The sequence below is a fragment of the Macaca fascicularis genome, chromosome 1 (assembly GCF_037993035.2).
Source record: "Macaca fascicularis isolate 582-1 chromosome 1, T2T-MFA8v1.1".
Taxonomy (NCBI): Eukaryota; Metazoa; Chordata; class Mammalia; order Primates; family Cercopithecidae; genus Macaca; species Macaca fascicularis.
The window spans coordinates 195,912,592-195,933,457 of NC_088375.1; the positions used below are offsets into that span (position 1 = coordinate 195,912,592).

Sequence of the window (20,866 nt, forward strand, 5' to 3'; positions counted from 1 at the left end):
ACCCAAGGATGGACACTTACTCCTTTTTTTCCCCTTACGCTTAAGACTTTATCAAGAGGATAATAACTGGAATTAAAATAGAGAAAAAAATTAACTAGCTCACCAGATATTCTGAAAACACTGGTCCTGAGAGACCCTTACAGGTTTTTGTAGGTTGATGTCTTCCTTGGTCTATAACTTCCATGTGACAAAGACATTTCTCTACCTAGGAATGCCCTTAAATTCAAGCTCTGGAAATCAAGGTCTAGAGAAAAATTACTTCATTCACCAGTCTAAGATCCACCTTCCAGGCCCCCATTTTCTGTCCCAGGAATTCTTTTCTCTAGATTATAAACACTAAACAAACATGTGTGGTCTATTTAGAGCGGATCCCAAAGCCCAGCCCTGGCGGTTTGGTCTTACCTTGTGGCCTCAGAGGGCAACCTTATCATTATACGATAGCCTAACAACAACGGGTATAGTGAGAGGGTGGGGTGAGCAGGTGTCATTTTCCTTAGAGAAACCTACTCTACTTCCCAGCCAGGAGTCACTTAGTTGGAATGGGGGCTGACACTTTATAGTTAAGTGAGCACATCACACTGATCTCCAGTAAGACTTCAGTGGGGCAGCATTCCCCATTACTGGTCCAGCCTCCACAGCTTTTGATGGCCCCCACAGCTGCTCTTTCCTTATTTTGGTGTGACTTAACCACTGCAGAGTCATTCCCATTACAGCCACTGCTATGTTCCTCTTTTAGGAACAAGTGACTACCCTGAAAAAAGAAGAGATGAAACAAATCCCCTTCAAATACAAAGTAAAATCATTCTTTAATTACTAAAAAAAAAAAAATCACTGTTGGGCTTTTTTTTTAAAGGTCCATAAATCTTCAATGCAATGTTTAACTGGGGAAATGGTTATAGCAGCTCTCACATAAGTTATGTTAATTAATAAACATTATCACAGTATTAAGAAAGCAAGGTAAACAAATAGCTTAAGTATTTTATTTGTTTGCAACTAAGCTTGTTAACACTATATAATGAAAATGTACAAAGAATAATGTTGCAGTTTTTGGTTAGATTTAAGTCAAAGACATTCATTAATAAGGAATCTTCGAATGTGAATATTCCAGAAATTTCTCTAAGCCATCTGATCAGAACAACTGTCTCTGAATATTACCTTACTTTGGAAGGTATTGGCATACATTTGAATTAAACTCAGAATTTTTCAAAATAAGCCCTAATTAAAAAAACTATTCTATATTCAAAGTAAAACAATATTAATAGAACTTTCCTTTCCAGAAACAATAAAGGAAACAAGGCATTTTGTAAAATGTGGTCCTGAACAAGTCACAGTAAAAAATAAATGTATACTTAACTTCCACCTCCTCAAAACAGAGGCTACTTTCTGTTCCTCAGCCTTGGAAACAAGGTGAAGAACAGCCTATGTGCGACTTTGGGCAGGGGGTTGCCAAAACAAAGCTGAAGCAGTTGACCATGGACACCTCAAAGGAATTCAGGAGAATCTGACCAAAGGATCCAAATTCTATGGTTTTTTTGAGACGAAGTCTCGTTTTGTCACCCAGGTTGGAGTGCAGTGGGGCGATCTGTGCTCACTGCAACCTCCACCTCCAAGGTTCAAGCGATTCTCCTGCCTCAGCCTCCCAAGCAGCTGGGATTACAGGCGCCTGCCACCACGCCCAGCTTATTTTGTTGTATTTTTAGTAGAGACGAGGTTTCACCGTATTGGCCAGGGTGGTCTCAAACTCCTGACCTCAAGTGATCCGCATGCCTCCGACTCCCAAAGTGCTGGGATTATAGGCGTGAGCCACTACGTCCAGCCCAAATTATATTTTTAATAACTAATACAAAGGTGAAGTGGCTCCTCCCAAGTAGCAGTGCTGCCGGGGCCTGGCCCAGGCCTAGCCCTGAGCTCACCTCTCATGCTCCCAAGCAAACCCTGATGCTCCTGCTCCAGGGTAGACCTTTTCCCTTTAGAGGTTCAGTGTCCAGGGAGCTCTATGATTGTGTGAATGAGGTGAGCGCCGACTCCATGTGAGTATTTTAAGGCTTGGAGTCAAAGTATTTTCCTAACATGCCCAGGCAGAGTCCATGTGTCAATGGCCCATCTCCAGTTTGTTCTAATTTCTCACCACGCATCTGTAGATATAGGACTGCAGACCTTCGCTTTATCATCATAATCACATCTAATGTCCATCCTAACTTACGATTCATGTTCTGTGCCTGGAAACAGTCCCTGTATTTAACAATACCTACACATAAAAACAATCCACTGTTACAACTTATATGGTCACAAAACATTAATGATCTCCTGTAGACCAAGCAAATGTTTTTTTACCATAATTGTCGTGCACCAAATTCACAGCCAGAATCCCCAAGATAAAAAAATTTTTTTTTGCACAATACAAATAATAACTTAAAATACACATACACACATATACACACACTCTCACACGCACTTCTTACAGAACTGTGCTTGGGGAAACTCCATTTGTTGAGTGCCACTGAAGGCATATTTTGCTAAACTGCTGCTCCAGGTATTTTTGTTTGGAAAATCTATCACAGTAGGGCACAGCTGTTTATTGGATGAGCAGAAAAGAAAGATATGCTTGTGGCAACCAGAAAGTTTTACGGTCTTTCAAGTTGTATAAAATGGACCTGCAGAAACGTTTAAGTGTTCTCAGGATGCAAAGTTGGAGCTGAAATGTGATATCAAACCAGTTGCAAAAAGTGTACAGCAGCCATCTCTTGAGGTCAAACCTGGTATCCAGATATGTGACAAAGCTTCAGGACACATCTGTAAATTAGGAATAAAAAACAAAAAGGTAAGAATACTAAAAATTGGAGTGTCATGCTTTAAAAATTTTCACTAATAGTAAACGTGAGAAATAGCATGAACGATGAGTCACCACTTAAAAGATACTAAAAATCAAGAATTTAAGGAACCTGACTCAAATTCAGTTAGATATACAGCTGTTTATATTTTATGCTTTGACTATCTGGTAGTTGCAAATTATTTAGGATAAGAAATCCTGACCACACTTGATAAACTAACTTAAGGAATCAACTTTCATAAATTAACAACTGAAACCATTTTTCTGGAGAAAAGACAGGTAACAAATTGGTGCTTGAGTCAGACTACCTAGATTTTAATCCTAGCTGAACCACTAGCTATATAAGCTTGGGCAAATTATTTAACCTCTGTAACTGCTATCTTTACCGGTAAAATGCAGCTAATAATAGTACTCCCTCATAGGGTCACTGTGAGGATTATATAAGCTTTGGTGTGGATTTAATGCGCTTAGCACACTGGCAGGCACATTTTATTTCACAGGGACTTTTTACTCTCAGGAGTTAAGATTCAGTGTAGAAATTTTGCTCTTGAAACAGAAAATTCAAAGAAAATGTAGCAATACTTACAGCTTGTTGGCCTTGTCCCATACCGTCGCATAATCTGATCATGTGTGAATTTCACAAAAGATTCATATTGTTCTGTGAGAAGACGGTACATACTTATCCTCAGCAACTCTCCCTCAATTTTTAAGAATCAAGTGTCAGGATGACAAATAGCTTCCCAATATGAATTCTCCACCCTTCCTCTTAGAACCCAGAGCCTGCCCTAGCCTTGCTTTCACTCTACTGTTCCTCCCAAATCACACCCAACTCTCCACATCCGTAACTATGACTTCTACTAGGAAGTTTGACTATGTTGACAATACTGCACTCTTCCATAACACCTGTTGAGAGTTTAGTACAGTATCACAACCATCTGTTTACCAGCCAGCTAGCCCAAATGGCCTACTCAATGCCTTTACTGACACACAAAATTATTGCAAGAGCTTGGTTTGTTTCTTTTCAGAAATGCAAATGAAAAATCCCTTCCACTGGGCAAAGTGTAGCACTCCTGTAATGCCAGCACTCTGGGAAGCTGAGGTGGAGTATTTCTTGAGGCCTAGAGCTGGAGACTCCTGGAGCTGGGCTCATAGCAAAACCTTGTCTCTATTTAAAAAACAAAGTCCTGGCCGGGCGCAGTGGCTCACACCTGTAATCCCAGCAGTTTGGGAGGCCAAGGTGGGCGGATCACCTGAGGTTAGGAGTTCCAGACCAGCCTGACCAACATGCAGACACCCCGTCTCCACTAAAAATACAAAAAAATTAGCTAGGCATGGTGGCGCATGTAATCCCAGCTACTCAGGAGGCTGAGGCAGGAGAATTGCTTGAACCTGGGAGGCGGAGGTTGTGGTGAGCCGAGATCGCACCATTGCACTCCAGCCTGGGCAACAACAGCGAAACTCCATCTCAAAAAACAAACAAACAAAACAACAAAGTCCTTCCATATAATGTATAAATGACGTGTTTGCAACTACCAAAGAGTAACTTCAATACCCTCAACTCAATAAACTCCCTTGCATGAAGTCCTACTCTCTTTTTCTAAGTTATTTAACTGGCGTTAATTCTTAACTGAACCCTGTTAAGGACAATGGCATAGTTACTGCCTCGGCCTACCTGCTAGTTTGGTATTGAGGATTTGCTCATACTCCTCCCGAATTTTATCTTCATAGTCTTTTAAGAGACGCTCACATATTATTCCAACTTGTCGGAGGGTAAAGGTGGGCTGGTCCTTCTTCATCCATGAGGAACCTGGCCAAAAGAAAAAGTGAGTATGGGCCAGGTGCGGTGGTTCACACCTATAATCACAGCACTTTAGGAGGCCAAGGCAGGTGGATCATCTGAGGTGGAGAGTTCGAGACCAGACTGACCAACGTGGAGACACCCTGTCCCTACTAAAAATACAAAATTAGCCAGGCGTGGTGGGGCATGCACATAATCCCAGCTACTCAGGAGGCTGAGCCAGGAGAATTGCTTGAGGTGGAGGTTGCAGTGAGTTGAGATTGTGTCACTGCACTCCAGACTGGGCAACAGTAAAACGCCATCTCAAAAAAAAAAAAAAAAAAAAAAAAAGGCCGGGCGCAGTGGCCATGCCTATAATCCCAGCACTTTTGGAGGTCGAGATGGGCGGATCACCTGAGGTCAGGAGTTCGAGACCAGCCTGACCAACATGAAGAAACCCCCATCTCTACTAAAAATACCAAAAAATTAGCTGGGCAAGGTGGCGGGCACCTGTAATCCCCGCTACTCGGGAGGCTGAGATAGGAGAATCGCTTGAACCTGAGAGGCAGAGGTTGCAGTGAGCCGAGATCACACCACTGCACTCCAAACTGGGAACAAGAGTGAAACTCTGTCTCAAAAAAAAAAAAAGAAAAAAAGGTTGTCCTAATCAGGTTCACTGACAGAAGATTTGAATTCAGTACAGAGATAAGTCACAGGGATAAGCTTCTACTAGCCTGGTTCTGGAGCTGGCAAGTGAACAGATCCCACAAGTGGCTTTCTGATCATGATAAAAGCAGCAGCCCTGGCCAGGCATGGTGGCTCTCACCCGTAATTCCAGCACTTTGGAGGCCAAGACAGGTGGATCACTTGAGGTCAGGAGTTTGAGACCAGCCTGGCCAACATGGTGAAACCCCGTGTCTACTAAAAATACAAAAAATAGCCGGGCGTGCTGGTGGGCGCCTGTATTCCCAGCTACTCAGGAGGCTGAGACAGCAGAATTGCTTGAACCTAGGAGGTGAAGGTTCCAGCGAGCTGAGATCATGCCACTGCACTCCAGCCTGGGCGACAGAGAAATATTCCATCTCAAAAAACAAAAAACAAACAAACAAAAAAAGCGGGGGGGTGGGGGTGGGGGTGGGGGGCAGCCCTGGTGGCAGCCCAGTTCTGAGTTGTTCTTCAAAGCTCAGGCTAAAATCTGTTTCTTTGGCCATTTGTTAGCCTGTAAGCCATTTAACACCCTGGAACAAATAATTTTTTGCTTAAACTAACTAAAGGATGTATTTTTTCTCTACAAATAAAATTTAACCAAAACATCTCACTAGTCATTATTTGTAATTGTTTTGTTAACCATAACATATCCTATTACTTTAAAATTATATTACTGAAATCTCAAGAGAATAGTGCTTCTTGTAACCACTGACAGGTTTATCATGTATGTGCAAGAGCAATTAGAAAGGGTGCAGTTCCAGAGCCAGGAACTCTGGATTTAAAAAAGTAATAATTTGTTAAGGTAAACGTCACATAACATAGAAGCAATCACTTTAAAGCAAACAAGACAGTGGCATTTAGCATAATCAAAATGTTGCGCTACTACCACCACTTCTAGTTCCAGAACACTTCCATCACTACAAAAACTAAAACCCCTTACCCATCAAGCAGTATCTCATTCTCCCCTAACCCTAATTCCGGCCAAACCCCAGTTCATATTTTGTAAGGAGACAATTTTTAATCAAGGTAACTTTTAACCTTTAGAACTGTTAAGTAGAATACTTTGTGAGGAAATAGACTCTTGGCTGCTGTTAAAGGAGACAGATTTCACCACCACTGGAGATGGTCAAACACTGGGCTGTTGAACCCCAACAAGAGGCAATATGGCAGGCAAAACTGAGTCACTACATGACCATAAAGATCGTCTCCAACCTTGAGATTCTATTTTTTAGCACATCCTCTTTGACCACTTGTCAATAATGAGCAGTCCCTGTTGAACAGAGCTTTTTGCAATTATGGAAATATCTTGTAATTGTATGTACAATACAACAACCATATGTGGCTACCAAGTACCTGAAATGTGACTACTGAAAAAAAAAAACTTTTTCTTTTTTTGAGACAGAGACTCACTCTGTCACCCAGACTGTAGTACAGTGGTGTGACCTCAGCTCACTGTAACCTCAGCCTCCTGAGTAGCTGGGATTACAGGTGCGAGCCACCATGCCTGGCTAATTTTTTTGTATTTTTAGTAGAGACGAGGTTTTGCCATGTTGGCCAGGCTGGTCTTGAACTCTTGCCCTCAGGAGATCCGCCTGCCTCAGTCTCCCAAAGTGCTAGGATTACAGGCATGAGCCACCTCGCCCAGCCAAAATTTTATATAATTTTAATTAGTTTAAAATTAAATAGCCCATATGTGGCTATTTATTACATACTGGCTACAACATTACACATTGCAGTTATACAGGAAGATAGTCTTGTATTGATTGGGTGGATGGAAGCACATCAAATCAATGTGAGGTTTCTTCCAATTTCATGACTGTATAGTTTTAAAAACATCTTTTAGTATTAATATACCCACTTTAGCAACTGTATTACATTAGAGGAGGCCAATTCTGGATTCATCATTATAAGCACCATTTACAAACCCTTACGTGGATTTTGCAGATCAAAGCGGGCTTACCTGGAGAGCTAGGTGCTGTGAGTGCTGAGGAGTGAGGTTGACTTTCCGAAGCACAAGCTTCACTCTGATTAAGAACAACTTCTAAATGTCTCCACCTCTGATAACGACTATATTCTTGTTTTATGTTCTGAAAAATTTGCTCTAACAAAAAAGAAACAAACTTGAGCTTTCACTTTATTGTCTCGTTTCTTCAAACTTTCTTCAGAAGTGGGAAGAGACAAAGATCTTCTGACTAGACTTCAGATACTCCCTTTGGCATGTAGGTCTCAATCTTTCCCTCTCCCCACATAAACAAGCAAAATGTTGATACTGTACAAAGCACTCCCCAGTGTCTTCAAAGACAGTATGTTCTTATTGCCACTATTTCAACAATGCATAAAAGAACAGCTACTTTGGCATAAACCAGCCAGAGTTCCCTTTACTCGTTCTCCTGTGGCAATGAACACAAGATCTGCAATTAGCTGGATGGTTAACTAGTACAATCTACAGTAAAAGAAACCTCTGTTTACCTAACAGGGACTATTTTTTAATCTCCTTTAAATTTTACAATTTCACAAACTAGGGTATTAAGGGGTGAGTCTCATACTGCCCAAGGCCTTCTAACAAGGAAGCTCTTGTCCCGTATGGGACTTTAAAAAAGCATCTTTGGAACCGGAAGTGGTGGCTCCAAAGCTGGGTGTAATCCCAGCTACTCTGCAGGCTGAGGGGGGAGGATCCCTTGAGCCCAGGAGACTAGCCTGAACAACACAGCAAAATCTCATCTCAACAAAAAACCACAGGGGAGCCTGGATGATTTATCTAAAAAACAAATCAAAACAAACTTTGGGAAAGAGGGCAGCAGAAACCATTATGTTTGCAGTGTGGACACTGACCAAGGAAATAACTGAGATTCAACGTCTAGAAGTGATGGCCAGGGCTTAGAAAATAATTTTCTGATCCTAAGAGGCAACGCAGTGTGTGGGGAGATTCTAAGTCAAGGTAATCACAAAGCAAATTTGCTAACACTATTAAAGGGAGCCCAGGAAACACAAATTACTAACTACCTTGAAATACACTCCTAGAAACAACAAAGAATCTGAAAGGATGTGGTTTTCAAGTTCTTTGTTTGTACCTACTAATTTAAAAAAAAAAGATAACTGTACCCATCTCAAACAACTCAAATTATTCTAGTGTATACTTTGCTATATAACCACCTTTTTTTTAAAGGAGGTATTAACAATGCCACTTTGCTTCTTACTAGCTGTGTGACTATAACCTTGAGAAGTTATTCAAGATCTTTACTTCTTCAATATAAACATCAAATACCTACCTGATAAGGTGATAAAAATAAAAACCAAAGATAACAATAATGTCATAACAAGTGACAGTACAGTCCAGGAACTGACATGAATTCAAGTGGTTCCACACATAGTCAAACTCCCTAAATACTGGAATAATGTTCAGCCTAAATACTGGAATTGTTCAGCCTAAATACTGGAACAATGTAGGAGATGCTTTAAGAGTGCTATGGGCCGGCTGGGTATGGTGGCTCACGCCTGTAATCCCAGCACTTTGGGAGGCTGAGGCAGGCAGATCACGAGGTCATGAGATCGACACTATCTTGGCTAACATGGTAAAACACTGTCTCTACTAAAAATACAAAAAATTAGCCGGGCGTGGTGGCGGGTGCCTGTAGTCCCAGCTACTCGGGAAGCTGAGGCAGGAGAATTACTTGAACCCGGGAGGCGGAGGTTGCATTGAGCCGAGATTGCGCCACTGCACTCCACCCTGAGAAACACAATGAGACTCTGTCTCAAAAAACAAACAAACAAACAAACAAACAGAGTGCCATGGGCCAGGCACAGTGGCTCAAGCCTGCAATCCAGCACTTTGGAAGGCCTAGATGGGAGGATCACTTGAGGCCAGCCTGGGCAACATAACAAGACCCAGTATCAAAAAAAAAAAAAAAAAAAAAAGGCTGCGCATGGTGGCTCACGCCTGTAATCCCAGCCCTTTGGGAGGCCTAGGCAGGTGGATCACCTAAGATCAGGAGTTAGAGACCAGCCTGGCCAACATGGCAAAATTGTCTCTACTAAAAACACAAAAATTAGCTGGGCATGGTGGCATGCACCTGTAATCCCAGCTACTTGGGAGGCTGAGGCAGGAGAATTGCTTCAACCCGGGAGACGGAGGTTGCAGCGAGCTGAGATCACGCCTTTGGACTCCAGTCTGGATGACAGAGTAAGACTCTGCCTCAAAAAAAAAAAAAAAGGAAGAGGAAGACAGTGCTATGAAGCTCATATTTTAGATCCCTGAATTTATTAAGTTTTCACTTCATTTTATTTTTTGAGAGAGTCTTACTCTGTTGTCCAGGCTGTAGTGCAAATAGCACAATCTCAGCTCACTGCAACCTCTACCTCCCAGGTTCAAGTGATTCTCCTGCCTCAGCCTCCAGAGTAGTTGAGATTACAGGCACCCGCCACCATACCCAGCTAAATTTTTGTATTTTTAGTAGAGACAGGGTTTCGCCATGTTGGCCAGAATGGTCTCAAACTCCTGATCTCAGCTGATCCACCCGCCTCAGCCTCCCAAAGTGCTGGGAATACAGGCGAGAGCCACCGCTGCCCCACTTCATTTTAAAATGTCTTATTCCTCAAGCCAGAGCCAATACAAGGATAAGAACTAGAAATACTTGAAACAAGAAAGGACAAGTAAGAGGAAAATGCTCAAGAGAACAGAAGGTCTTTGATAAACCTCTGCCTCCTGTATGGCAATGTTAACAAATGGAAAGATACTATTTTGAGGGTGGTAGGACTAAGAAGTCCAGAAATCTAAACACGGTATCCATGGGAAAAAAATAAGAAAGTAGACATGATTTTCTTCTGAAGAAGGCCATATAAAACACAAAATTTTTTTTAAAAAGAAAAACCCAAATTTCATTTTAACAGTGGATAATTTTAATCCTTGCCTCCATTACTTGAGATGGTGCTGCCAGATTCTTTCAGGTCTAAGCCCATCCTCCACACTCTACAGTGTTCCTACCTGCTGCAAACCAAAAATCAAACTCTTGAACATGGCAGTCAACACTTTCCAAGATCTGGCCTCAATTTATTTTCCTGGTTCCATCTGGATTCCACTACAATTCATTCACATTATTCTTTCCTTAAATTGTGGATTTTTTGGACTTTGCTCTCACAGTTTCCCTGTGCTCGAAATGGGACTATTGCTCAAACTTTATCAAGACTCAGCTAGCTGGGCGCAGTGGCCCACACCTGTAATCCCAGCACTTTGGGAGCCCGAGGTGGGCAGATCACTTGAGGTCAGGAGTTCGAGACCAGCTTGGCCAACATAGTGAAACCCTGTCTCGATTAAAAATACAAAAATTAGCAGGCTGGGTGCAGTGGCTCATGCCTGTAACCCCAGGACTTTGGGAGGCTGAGGCGGGCAGATCACCTGAGGTCAGGTGTTTGAGACCAGCCTGACCAATATGATGAAACCCCATTTCTATTAAAAATACAAAAATTAGCTGGGCATGGTGGTATGCACCTCTAATCCCAGCGATTTGGGAGGTTGAGGCAGAAGAATCGCTTGAACCTGGGAGGTAGAGGTTGCAGTGAGCTGAGATCACACTACTGCACTCCAGTCTGGGAAACAAGAATGAAATGCCATCTCAAAAAAAAAAAAAAATTAGCCAAGCGTGGTGACGCATGCCTGTAATCCCAGCTACTGGGGAGGCTGAGGCAGGAGAATCGCTTTAACACAGGCGACGGGGGTGGCAGTGAGCCGAGATTGCGCCAGTACACTCCAGCCTGGGTAACAGAGCCTGGGCAAGAGAGTGACTCTGTCTCAAAAAAAAAAAAAAAAAAAAAAAAAAAAAAGACTCAGCTAAAACGCTACTGTGGTCAGCAACCCCTTCCTCCATGCCTGGAATCCACCTACCCCTCAATAAAGATTTAAGCAATAAAAGCCTTAGTTCTACAGGATCTTTCCACAAAAAGTACCATACAGATTGAGCATCCCTCATCCAACATGCCTGAGACAGAAGTTTTGGATTGCGGAATAGTTCCATTATACTTACCAATTGAACATCCCTTACCCCAAATCAGAAAAACTCCAATGAATAAGTATTTCCTTTAAGTGTCATATTGACACTCAGTTTTTGGAACAGTTCAGACTTTGCAGCATTTTGGATTCCAGAAAAATTACCCAGCTAATTTTTGAGTTGTTTTATTTTTGAGATGGAGTTTAGCTCTTGTTGCCCAGGCTGGAGTGCAATGGCGCCATCTCGGCTCACCACAATCTCCGCCTCCCAGGTTCAAACCAGTCTCCTGCCTCAACCTTCCAAGTAGCTGGGATTACAGGCATGCACCACCACTCCCGGCTAATTTTGTATTTTTAGTAGAGACGGGATTTCTCCATGTTGGTCAGGGTGGTCTCAGACTCCCGACCTCAAGTAATCCGCCTGCCTCTGCCTCCCAAAGTGCTGGGATTACAGGAGTGAGCCACTGTGCCCGGCCTTAGAATTCTTTTGTGGAAACAAGGTCTCATTATGTTGCATAGACTTGTGTCGAACTCCTGGCCTCAAGCAATCCGCCTGCCTTAGCCTCCCAAAGTGCAGGGATTGCAAGTGTGAGCCACCACACCCTGCCCACTTTTTTTTTTTGAGATGGAGTTTTGCTCTTGTTGCCCAAGGCTGGAGTGCAATGGTGTGATCTCCGCTCACAGCAACCTCTGCCTCCCGGGTTCAAAGGATTCTCCTGCCTCAGCTTCCCTAGTAGCTGGGATTACAGGCCCACGCCACCACTCGCCCCACAACAAAAACCACTTTTTTTAAGATGGAGTCTCGCTCTGTCGCCAGGCTGGAGTGCAGTGGCACGAGCTTGGCTCAATGCAACCTCCGCCTCCCGAGTTTGAGTGATCTCTTGCCTCCTGCGTAGCTGGGATGGCGCCAGCCACCACGACCGGCTATTTTTAGTAGAAACGGGGTTTCACCATGTTGGCCAGGATGGTCTCGGTCTCTTGATCTTGTGATCCACCCGCCATGGCCTCCCAAAGTGCTGGGATTACAGGCGTAAGCCACCTCGCCTGGCCCAAAAATCACTTACAAAGCAGCTACTGTAATGTGAACTACAACCGAATTAGTCTAGAGGGTAGTATTGAAAAAATAAAACATTTACATTAAACCCATCACTTTATACTTTTCAAAATATTTTCTGCAACTATCTTGAGGGTTCTTCAACAAAAGATAGGGCAAATATTAACTCCAATTTGCAGAAGTGAGACCCAAAAAGATTATGGACTATCTTTAGGTATCTGCGGGAGCCAAGGAAGAACAAAACATCCCTGCAAGTGGCCATCTGTGGCGCCTGTCTTTGAGGGTTCTTTAAAATGGACTTTTGCAAACATTATCTCATTCTGTACATAAGGTTATACAACAATGAATGGCCAGGGAATTTAAAGTAGAACAGCGTTTTTATGGGCAGGTTAATCAGGTAATGGATAAGAGACGAAGTAATTACTCTTTTGGGATTAGCAAACAGAAGGGAAAAACATGATAAGGGCACAGAGCGGTGGGTCTGGAGGAAAGAGCAGAGGCACAGTTTGAAAAAAATGCGTAAGAGACTGACTAGGTAAGATATGGTCACAGTGCATAAGTACTTGGAATTCTAGAATAAAAAAGTGAACTCGAGTTAAGGATATGAAGTCTGGGAGAGCTTTAGCGGGGTGTAGGAATCTTGGTGTGAGGCAGAAGGCCTGCAATTTGCATTGCGGATCGATATGCAGAGGAAGGAGGAAATGAAACCTGAAGGCACTGCTACTGAAAAGGGGTGAAGAAAGGATGATTTTAGGGTGAGCCTAAGGTTTTGCTTAAGCTTGAGGAATAGAAGAAGACACAAAGAAACGACTTGCCCTAATCCATTATTGAGACGTCCCCCTCATTTCCGGAAGTCCTTTAAAATCGCAGAATATTAATGCTGAAGCACCCTCCCCTCTACTCCTGCGCTATGAGGTGTCTACTGTAATGCCAGTCCTTCCTTTTCCTTGGACAAAGTGGAATGCATTACTGGAGAGTCCCTGTTAAGGACAGTTACATTCTTGGTTCTGTAGAACCTCCGTACGTCGTAGGATTCTCAAATTCTAGCTAATGATCTACCGATTTCAAGCCATATATGGTGCAAGGCAATAGCCACATAATAAAAGAACGTGGCCAGTCCCTTAGAAATGATCAGGTTGAAATTGGATTCCGTGACTCTTCCGGCGGCCTCTGAGTCCCTAAAGACTTCTGGAAATCATGTCTCCCTACAAGCTACACAGTACAGCGCTAAACAGCACGCACTCGCGCCCCTTCCCGGTAACCCGCCCCCAACCCACCCCCGCCCTCCAGGCCAGGTTCGTGAGCAGAATCCAATTCTCCATGGCCCACTGGATCTGCAGGATGGCTCGGTGTAGACCCGGCCAGCGGAGGCAGGAGGGGCTTCAGCGACAAGGAGGGCCCTGAGCGGCCAGAGGTATTCCCATCTTCCTCTTTGGTGTCCACCCCTCCAGGCTCTCCTGCTCCAGGAAAACCGAAAACCGACCCTGTGGCCCCACAACCCCTCCCAGATGCCTCCCATCCCCGGAAGCAACCAGACCCAGCGGCATCCCAGTTCCCTTTTCTCAAGGCAAAGAAGGGGTCCCTGGGTAAACTGGCCTGGTATTCCCAACCCTCCCCCAACGCCCCCAAAAAAATGCCTGGGCCTGGCTTCCTGCCAAGCCCGCAGCAGCGCAGGTTACCCGGAGTTGGAAGGCGCCGCTCGCTGCCGGGCGGGGCGGGCTGCTGCAGACTCTGCGGTGGGGTCTGCGTCTGAAACGGCGGCGGCGGCGGCTCGGCGTCCGGGGGCCTGAGGCCCGGAGTGGGGCCGGGCAGAGGGGCGCAGCGCCGCCGCTTCGGGGAGCCGGGACTCAGCAGCGCCGCCTCGAACTCCATGGGCCGCTTCAGCGTCGCCCCGCACGCCATGCTGCTGAGGGGCCAGGAACCGGGAGCGGACGCGGCGGTAACTGCGGCCCAAGCTCCGGCTCCTCAGCGGGGCTCGCTAGCCAAGCCGGCTCCAATGGCGCCTCCAGCACCCGGCAGCGGCGCTGGCCCCGCCTTCTGTGACGTCACGGGCGCACGCCATCGCCCGACAGAGGGGGGCAGGCCGGAAGAGGGTGGCTCTGCGAGGCTGGTCAGCGCCGGCCCGGCCCGGGGCACCCCCTGTTGAAGAAATGGAACGGTCTGGGCGGAGAGCGTGGTCACCAAGCAACACCGGGAAGGCCCCCACCCCCACCCCCGCCCCTCCCAGGGTCCCATCCCCCCCCACGCTTTGGGGCTGTAGCGCCCGGGTGGCCCCTAAGGTTTTCGCACCTGCGCTGCGCGGGCGTGGGGGAGGGGAGAACTTGAAGGGGTCTGGTGAGGGGCCGTGGGGGTCTGGTGACTCCAAAAACAACGTTCTAGGCCGCTCTTGTCCCCATGATAAAAGGGTGATTGTTAAAGGTCATCGAGGGCATTCCGCTGAGTCCTGGGAAGTCTGCACTTAAACAGAAACGATTATTGGAGGATGGGCTTTAGCAAGTCCATGAACCCCATGAAATTATTTGCAGATTTGTGGGGTGGGAGCGAGGGTGGGGATGTTTGTGGGAGTATTTTTGAGATAGCTGACCCATACCTTAAGCACCTCACCGAAGGGATATGTTACTTTAAAAAGTTGAGAATACACAAAAAGCACCCACTGGCTTAAACCGTGTTAGAATGGCTTCAGAGTGTTAAGAACTTCAGCTAGTAGCTGATTTGCCATTCTTCCCATCTGACTTGGCAGCTCAGGTTCTTCCTCGTCTTTCTGAATTCTTTACAGCAATACCAACTGTAAAGTGCTTTTGATATTCTGGAAAAATAAATAGATAACAGGAGGGTTCTGCTTTCTGAAACTCTACGCTTCTGTATTTTTCTGGGGAGCAGTTCCGATGTTTTCAACAGATCATCAAAGGAATCTGTGATCCAAAGAAAGGATGAAGCCTTTCTGTAACTTCTTGTATATACTGAATAATGACGATGACTCCTGGGATCTGTCTTCAACATATCTCCAGGATTTTTCAGGACAGTCCGAATTTCAGATATTCACTTCTATTAGCCCATATGCTACATCAGTGTGCCACAATATTTGAGTTGGAGAATATGGGCATACTCTCCCAGTCCCCATTCATTGTTCTTTTTCCATTGCTTTCCTGTGGATCATCTTCAGTTACTACAAATTCTTTTTTTTTTTTTCCCCCTGCTCCTTGTGAACAGGGCTACCCCATAGGCAATGTGCCCGGAGTAACCTCTACACATTCTTTAAATATCATAACATAGGACATGTATTTTTGCATTTATCTTTGTAAAACTGCAGAAATAATTCTAAAATCAGCATACCAAATGTTAATTTTATCTCCTCTCTTGTCCAAAAGAGCATAAAGGGACTTTACAATAGGCTAGAAAACTAGAAATAGAATATTAGGGCCAGAGAAAAAGGAGATCACAATCATCATAGTTTTAAACAAGACTGTAACTGAATTTGAAATTTAGTTCTTGGCTGGGTGCGGTGGCTCACGCCTGTAATCTCAGCACTTTGGAGGCTGACGCGGGTGGATCACTTGAAGATAGGAGTTCGAGACCAGTCTGGACAACATGGTAAAACCCTGTCTCTGTCTCTACTAAAAATACAAAAACTAGGCAGGCGTAGTGGTGCACACTTTTAATCTCAGCCACTGGGGAGTTTGAGGTGGGAGAATTGCTTGGACTCGCCACCTTGAGATTGTGCCACTGCGCTCCAGCCTGGGAGACAGAGTGAGACCCTGTCTCAAAAAAGAAAAAGAAAGAAAGAGAGAGAGGGAGGGAGAGAAAGAGAGAAAAAGAGAGGGAGGGAAGGAGAGAGAGAGAGGAAGGGAGGGAGGGAGGGAGGAAGGAAGGAAGAATGTAGTTCTGAGTTTCCTGGATGCTAGGGTAAAAATGAAAACACAGTACATGTTGAATTTATTTTGCTATCTGAAAGGAATGAATTAATCATAGGAGACATCACAGATTTTTTTTTTCCTGTATAACCAAATTCTAAAGGTAGTTTCTCATGTGATTTTATTAGGAAACAGTTAATGATTTAATAAAGCAATCAAGAAGATTTTAACAACAAATGCTAAAGCAAAATTGACATGGATACTTTTTGTTATGTCTAATGAAAGCCAAGGACATAAAAAGCAACCTAGTGGCCGGGCGCGGTTGCTCAAGCCTGTAATCCCAGCACTTTGGGAGGCCGAGACGTGCGGATCACGAGGTCAGGAGATCGAGACCATCCTGGCTAACACGGTGAAACCCCGTCTCTACTAAAAAATAGAAAAAACTAGCTGGGCGAGGTGGCGGGCGCCTGTAGTCCCAGCTAGTTGGGAGGCTGAGGCAGGAGAATGGCGTAAACCCGGGAGGCGGAGCTTGCAGTGAGCTGAGATCCGGCCACTGCACTCCAGCCCGGGCGACAGAGCGAGACTCCGTATCAAAAACAAACAAAAAAAAAAACAAAAAAAAACCTACCTAGTGATGGTTTGCTTGTTTGTTTGTTTTGAGGCAGAGTTTTGCTCTGTCATCCAGGCTGAAGTGCAGTGGTGTAATCTCAGCTGACTGCAACCTCCACCTCCCGGGTTCAAGCAATTCTGCTGCCTCAGCCTCCCCAGTAGCTGGGACTACAGGCGCGTGCCACCATTCCCGGTTAATTTTTGTATTTTTACTACAGACGGGTTTCTCAAACTGCTGATCTCAAATTCCTGACCTCAAGTGATCCCCGCCTTGGCCTCCCAAAGTGCTGGGATTACAGGCGTGAGCCACTGCGTCCAGCATAGTGATGGTTATTTTATTTATTTATTTATTTTTTTTTTGAGACGGAGTCTCGCTGTGTGGCCCAGGCTAGAGTGCAGTGGCCCGATCTCGGCTCACTGCAAGCTCCACCTCCCGGGTTCGCCATTCTCCCGCCTCAGCCTCCGAGTAGCTGGGACTACAGGCGCCCGCCACCACGCCTGGCTAGTTTTTTGTATTTTTTTAGTAGAGACGGGGTTTCACCATGTTAGCCAGGATGGTCTCGATCTCCTGACCTCGTGATCCACCCGCCTCGGCCTCCCAAAGTGCTGGGATTACAGGCTTGAGCCACCGCGCCCGGCCAGTGATGGTTATTTTTTAAGGGGCTTGTTGTCTAATGTGGGCCAAGTAAATTGCCTTCTTATGGTGTAAACAGGTCCAAAGTGAGAGCTTAGAAGGTTTGAAAAGTATGCCACCTTGGGTAGTTATTCTAAATAGCACTTTTTTTTTTCTCTTTTACAGACAGGGTCTTACTCTGTCATCCAGGCTGGAGTGTAGTGGTGCAATCATAGCTCACTGCAGCCCTGAAAACTCCTGGGCTTAGCCTCCCAAGTCGTTAGGACTACAGGTGTGCAGCACCACACCAGGCTTTTTTTTTTTTTTTTTTTTTTTTTTGAGACGAAATTTTGCTCTTGTTGCCCAGGCTGGAGTGCAATGGTGCAATCTTGGCTCACTGCAACCTCTGCCTCCCAGGTTCAAGCAATTCTCCTGCCTCAGCCTCCTGAGTATCTGGGATTACAGGCATGTGCCACCACGCCTGGCTAATTTTGTATTTTTAGTAGAGATGGGGTTTCTCCATGTTGGTCAGGCTGGTCTCGAACTCCCGACCTCAGGTGATCTGCCTGCCTCAGCCTCCCAAAGTGCTGGGATTACAGGCGTGAGCCACCGCACCTGGCCCCACCTGGCTAATTTTTAAACTTAAATTTAAATTTGCTAAATTTGTTGTAGAGACAGAGGTCTCACTATATTGCCCATGCTGGTCTCAACCTCCTGGCCTCCTGGGATTACAGGCATGAACCACCTCGACCAAGACTTCTATAAGCTAGGGATTTTTTTGTGTGTGGTTTTGTTTTGTTTTTTTTGAGACGGAGTCTTGCTCTGTCCCCCGGGCTAGAGTGCAATGGCAGTTTTGTTTTGTTTTTTTGAGACCTAGTCTTGCTCTGTCACCCGGGCTAGAGTGCAATGGCGTGATCTCGTCTGACTGAAACCTCCCATTCTCCTGCCTCAGTCTCCTGAGTAGCTGGGATTACAGGCACGTGCCACCATGCCTGGCTAATTTTTTGTTTTTGTATTTTTAGTAGAGGAGGGGTTTCACCGTGTTAGCCAGGATGGTCTCAATCTCCTGACCTCATAATCCACCTCCTTGGCCTCCGAAAGTGCTGGGATTACAGGTGTGAGCCACCACATCCGGCTAAGCTAGGGTTTTACGAAATGCTTTGATAGTCACTGTCTTCTCTGAGATTCTCTAAAACTTTTGAGTATGGACTGGGCATGGTGGCTCATGCCTGTAATCACAGCACTTTGGGAGTCCAAGGCAGGCCGATCACATGAGGTCAGGAGATTGAAACCATCCTGGCCAACATGGTGAAACCCCGTCTCTACTAAAAATATAAAAATCAGCTGGGTGTGGTGGCACACACCTGTAGTTGCAGCTACTCAGGAGGCTGAGGTAGGAGAATCGCTTGACCCGAGGAGGCAGAGGTTGCAGTGAGCTGAGATCGTGCCACACTGCACTCCAGCCTGGGCAACAGAGCAAGACTCCATCTCCAAATAAATAAATAAATAAATAAATAAATAAATAAGAGAGGAAGTTATAATTTGTGTATCTGACTATGCTTCCAAACTATAAATTCCTTGAGAATAATAGCCAGGCCTCATTCATCTGTGTTTTTCCACCCCCAATACAGTGTTTGAATACAGTAGGGATAGGTTCAGAATAAATATTGGTCAAATGAAGAAATGGGGCCGGGCATGGTGGCTCACACCTGTAATCCCAGCACTTTGGGAGGTCGAGGCAGGTGAATCACAAGGCCAGGAGTTCAAGACCATCCCGGCTAACAAGGTGAAAACCCGTCTCTACTAAAAATACAAAAATTAGCAGGCCTGGTGGTACACGCACGTAATCCCAGCTACTCGGGAGGCTGAGGCATGAGAATTGATTGAATCCAGGATGTGGAGTTTGTAGCGAGCCAAGATTACACTGCTGCACTCCAGCTTGGGTGACAGAGCGAGGCTCTGTCTCAAAAAAAGAAAAAGAAAAGAAAGAAATGGCAATTATCTCAAGGTTGGTCTCTCTCTGAAAGCTGAGAGTCCACATTGCTGAGTGTGGGTGGATTCAGAAACCAAACAAGTAGATGGTATATCCTATTATATGCTGCCGATGACAAAGGCCTAACCATAGAGATGTTCTTCAGGGAGCCCTGAAATAGCCACTCAGTTTAGTGTCTCCTTATAAGATCGCCACAGTCCATGTTTGCTTTGCTTTGCATATCCAGGCCCTTGGCCAGTATACACATACGCACACATTATTGAGTATCTTCAGTGTGCTAGGCTTTATACTAACTTAATGTCATGGTTGAGGATACCATGGTATGAAAAGAGGCTCCTTCCCCCTTCACAGGGGTCCCAGCTGTTAGAAATGACAGATGTTAATGAAATAATCACAACAAATATGTAACTGCAAACTATGACAAGTACTATGAAGGAACAGGACAGGATGTGATTAAAGTCAGGAGTCCTAGCCTGTCCTGAAGGGCAATGAAAACTTCCCTGAAGAAATGACATTTGAGCTAAAAGCTGATGAATCAGTCGGAGTTAATCAAACAACGAAAGGGTGGAGACAGCAGAGGGGACAGCACATATGAAGGCCTGTGATAGAAGAGAACATAGTGTGAGGAATCCAAATACGTCTCTAGTGACTGTGGTCCAGAGTATGAATCTGGAGTCAGGGAGAAAAAACTAGTGAGGAAAGCAAAGAAAGGAATTTAAATATGATCAGAAATTACATTTGAAGTTCATGGCTGCCCCGTGGAAAACAGTTTGGAGGAGAGCAGGGATGGATGAAGGAAATCAATAAAGAGGTTACTGTATCTGTCCAGATGCACGTCTTGCAGTATTCCTTTTGTAATATTACAGGTACCTCCCACCTCCAAGCACACACAAATTCTTTCATATCCTCACAGAGTGGAGGGGGTGTTTTTATGCTGGTTTACCTTGTAAAGCCTAGCAAGAGATCTGAGGCTCTGCCTATTTACTGGTGCCAGGGAACAGTGTTGTTTGGATTGAAGGAATGAAAGATACCATCTTCCAAAATCTTCTAGGATTCTTTGTCCAAAGTTTCCAAAGGAATTGTCTGTATTTATGTCCTCCTTTTTTGTGCCTCCTACTCACTACTCATTAACCCATGTCTATCTGACCTGTGCCCTTCCCATTCCACTAAAACAAGTAAGGTCACCAGTAACCTCCACCTCCACACTACGAGGAAAGTAGACGGAAATGAACAAAGTTTAGGAGATTAAATCAACAGACCTTGGTGAGGATTAGATATGGAGGTGAGGGAGATGGACTAGGCTACTGGCTTTCCCAGCACCATATTCTGAGAAAGTTTTCATTGGAAAATGATCAGACTGAGGAGGAAAATGAGTTTTGTTTTGGACATGTTGTGTTAGAGGTTCCTTTAAAGCCTCACTTGGGCGTCCAGTGGAGGTATTTGTATGTAAA

At 44.9% G+C, this 20,866-nt stretch overlaps 1 protein-coding gene across 1 annotated transcript; it reads right to left on the bottom strand.

Moving 5' to 3' along the window:
* Positions 1-964: 964 nt before the first annotated feature.
* On the bottom strand, positions 965-14,350 carry AKIRIN1 (akirin 1). Its single transcript, XM_005543905.5, has 5 exons — positions 14,029-14,350; positions 7,276-7,416; positions 4,503-4,637; positions 3,417-3,488; positions 965-2,793 (listed from the first exon to the last, which is right to left on the bottom strand). The coding sequence occupies exons 1-5, from the start codon at positions 14,249-14,251 to the stop codon at positions 2,783-2,785; spliced, it is 582 nt and encodes a 193-aa protein (XP_005543962.2). The 5' UTR covers positions 14,252-14,350; the 3' UTR covers positions 965-2,782.
* Between the last annotated feature and the right edge of the window lie 6,516 nt (positions 14,351-20,866).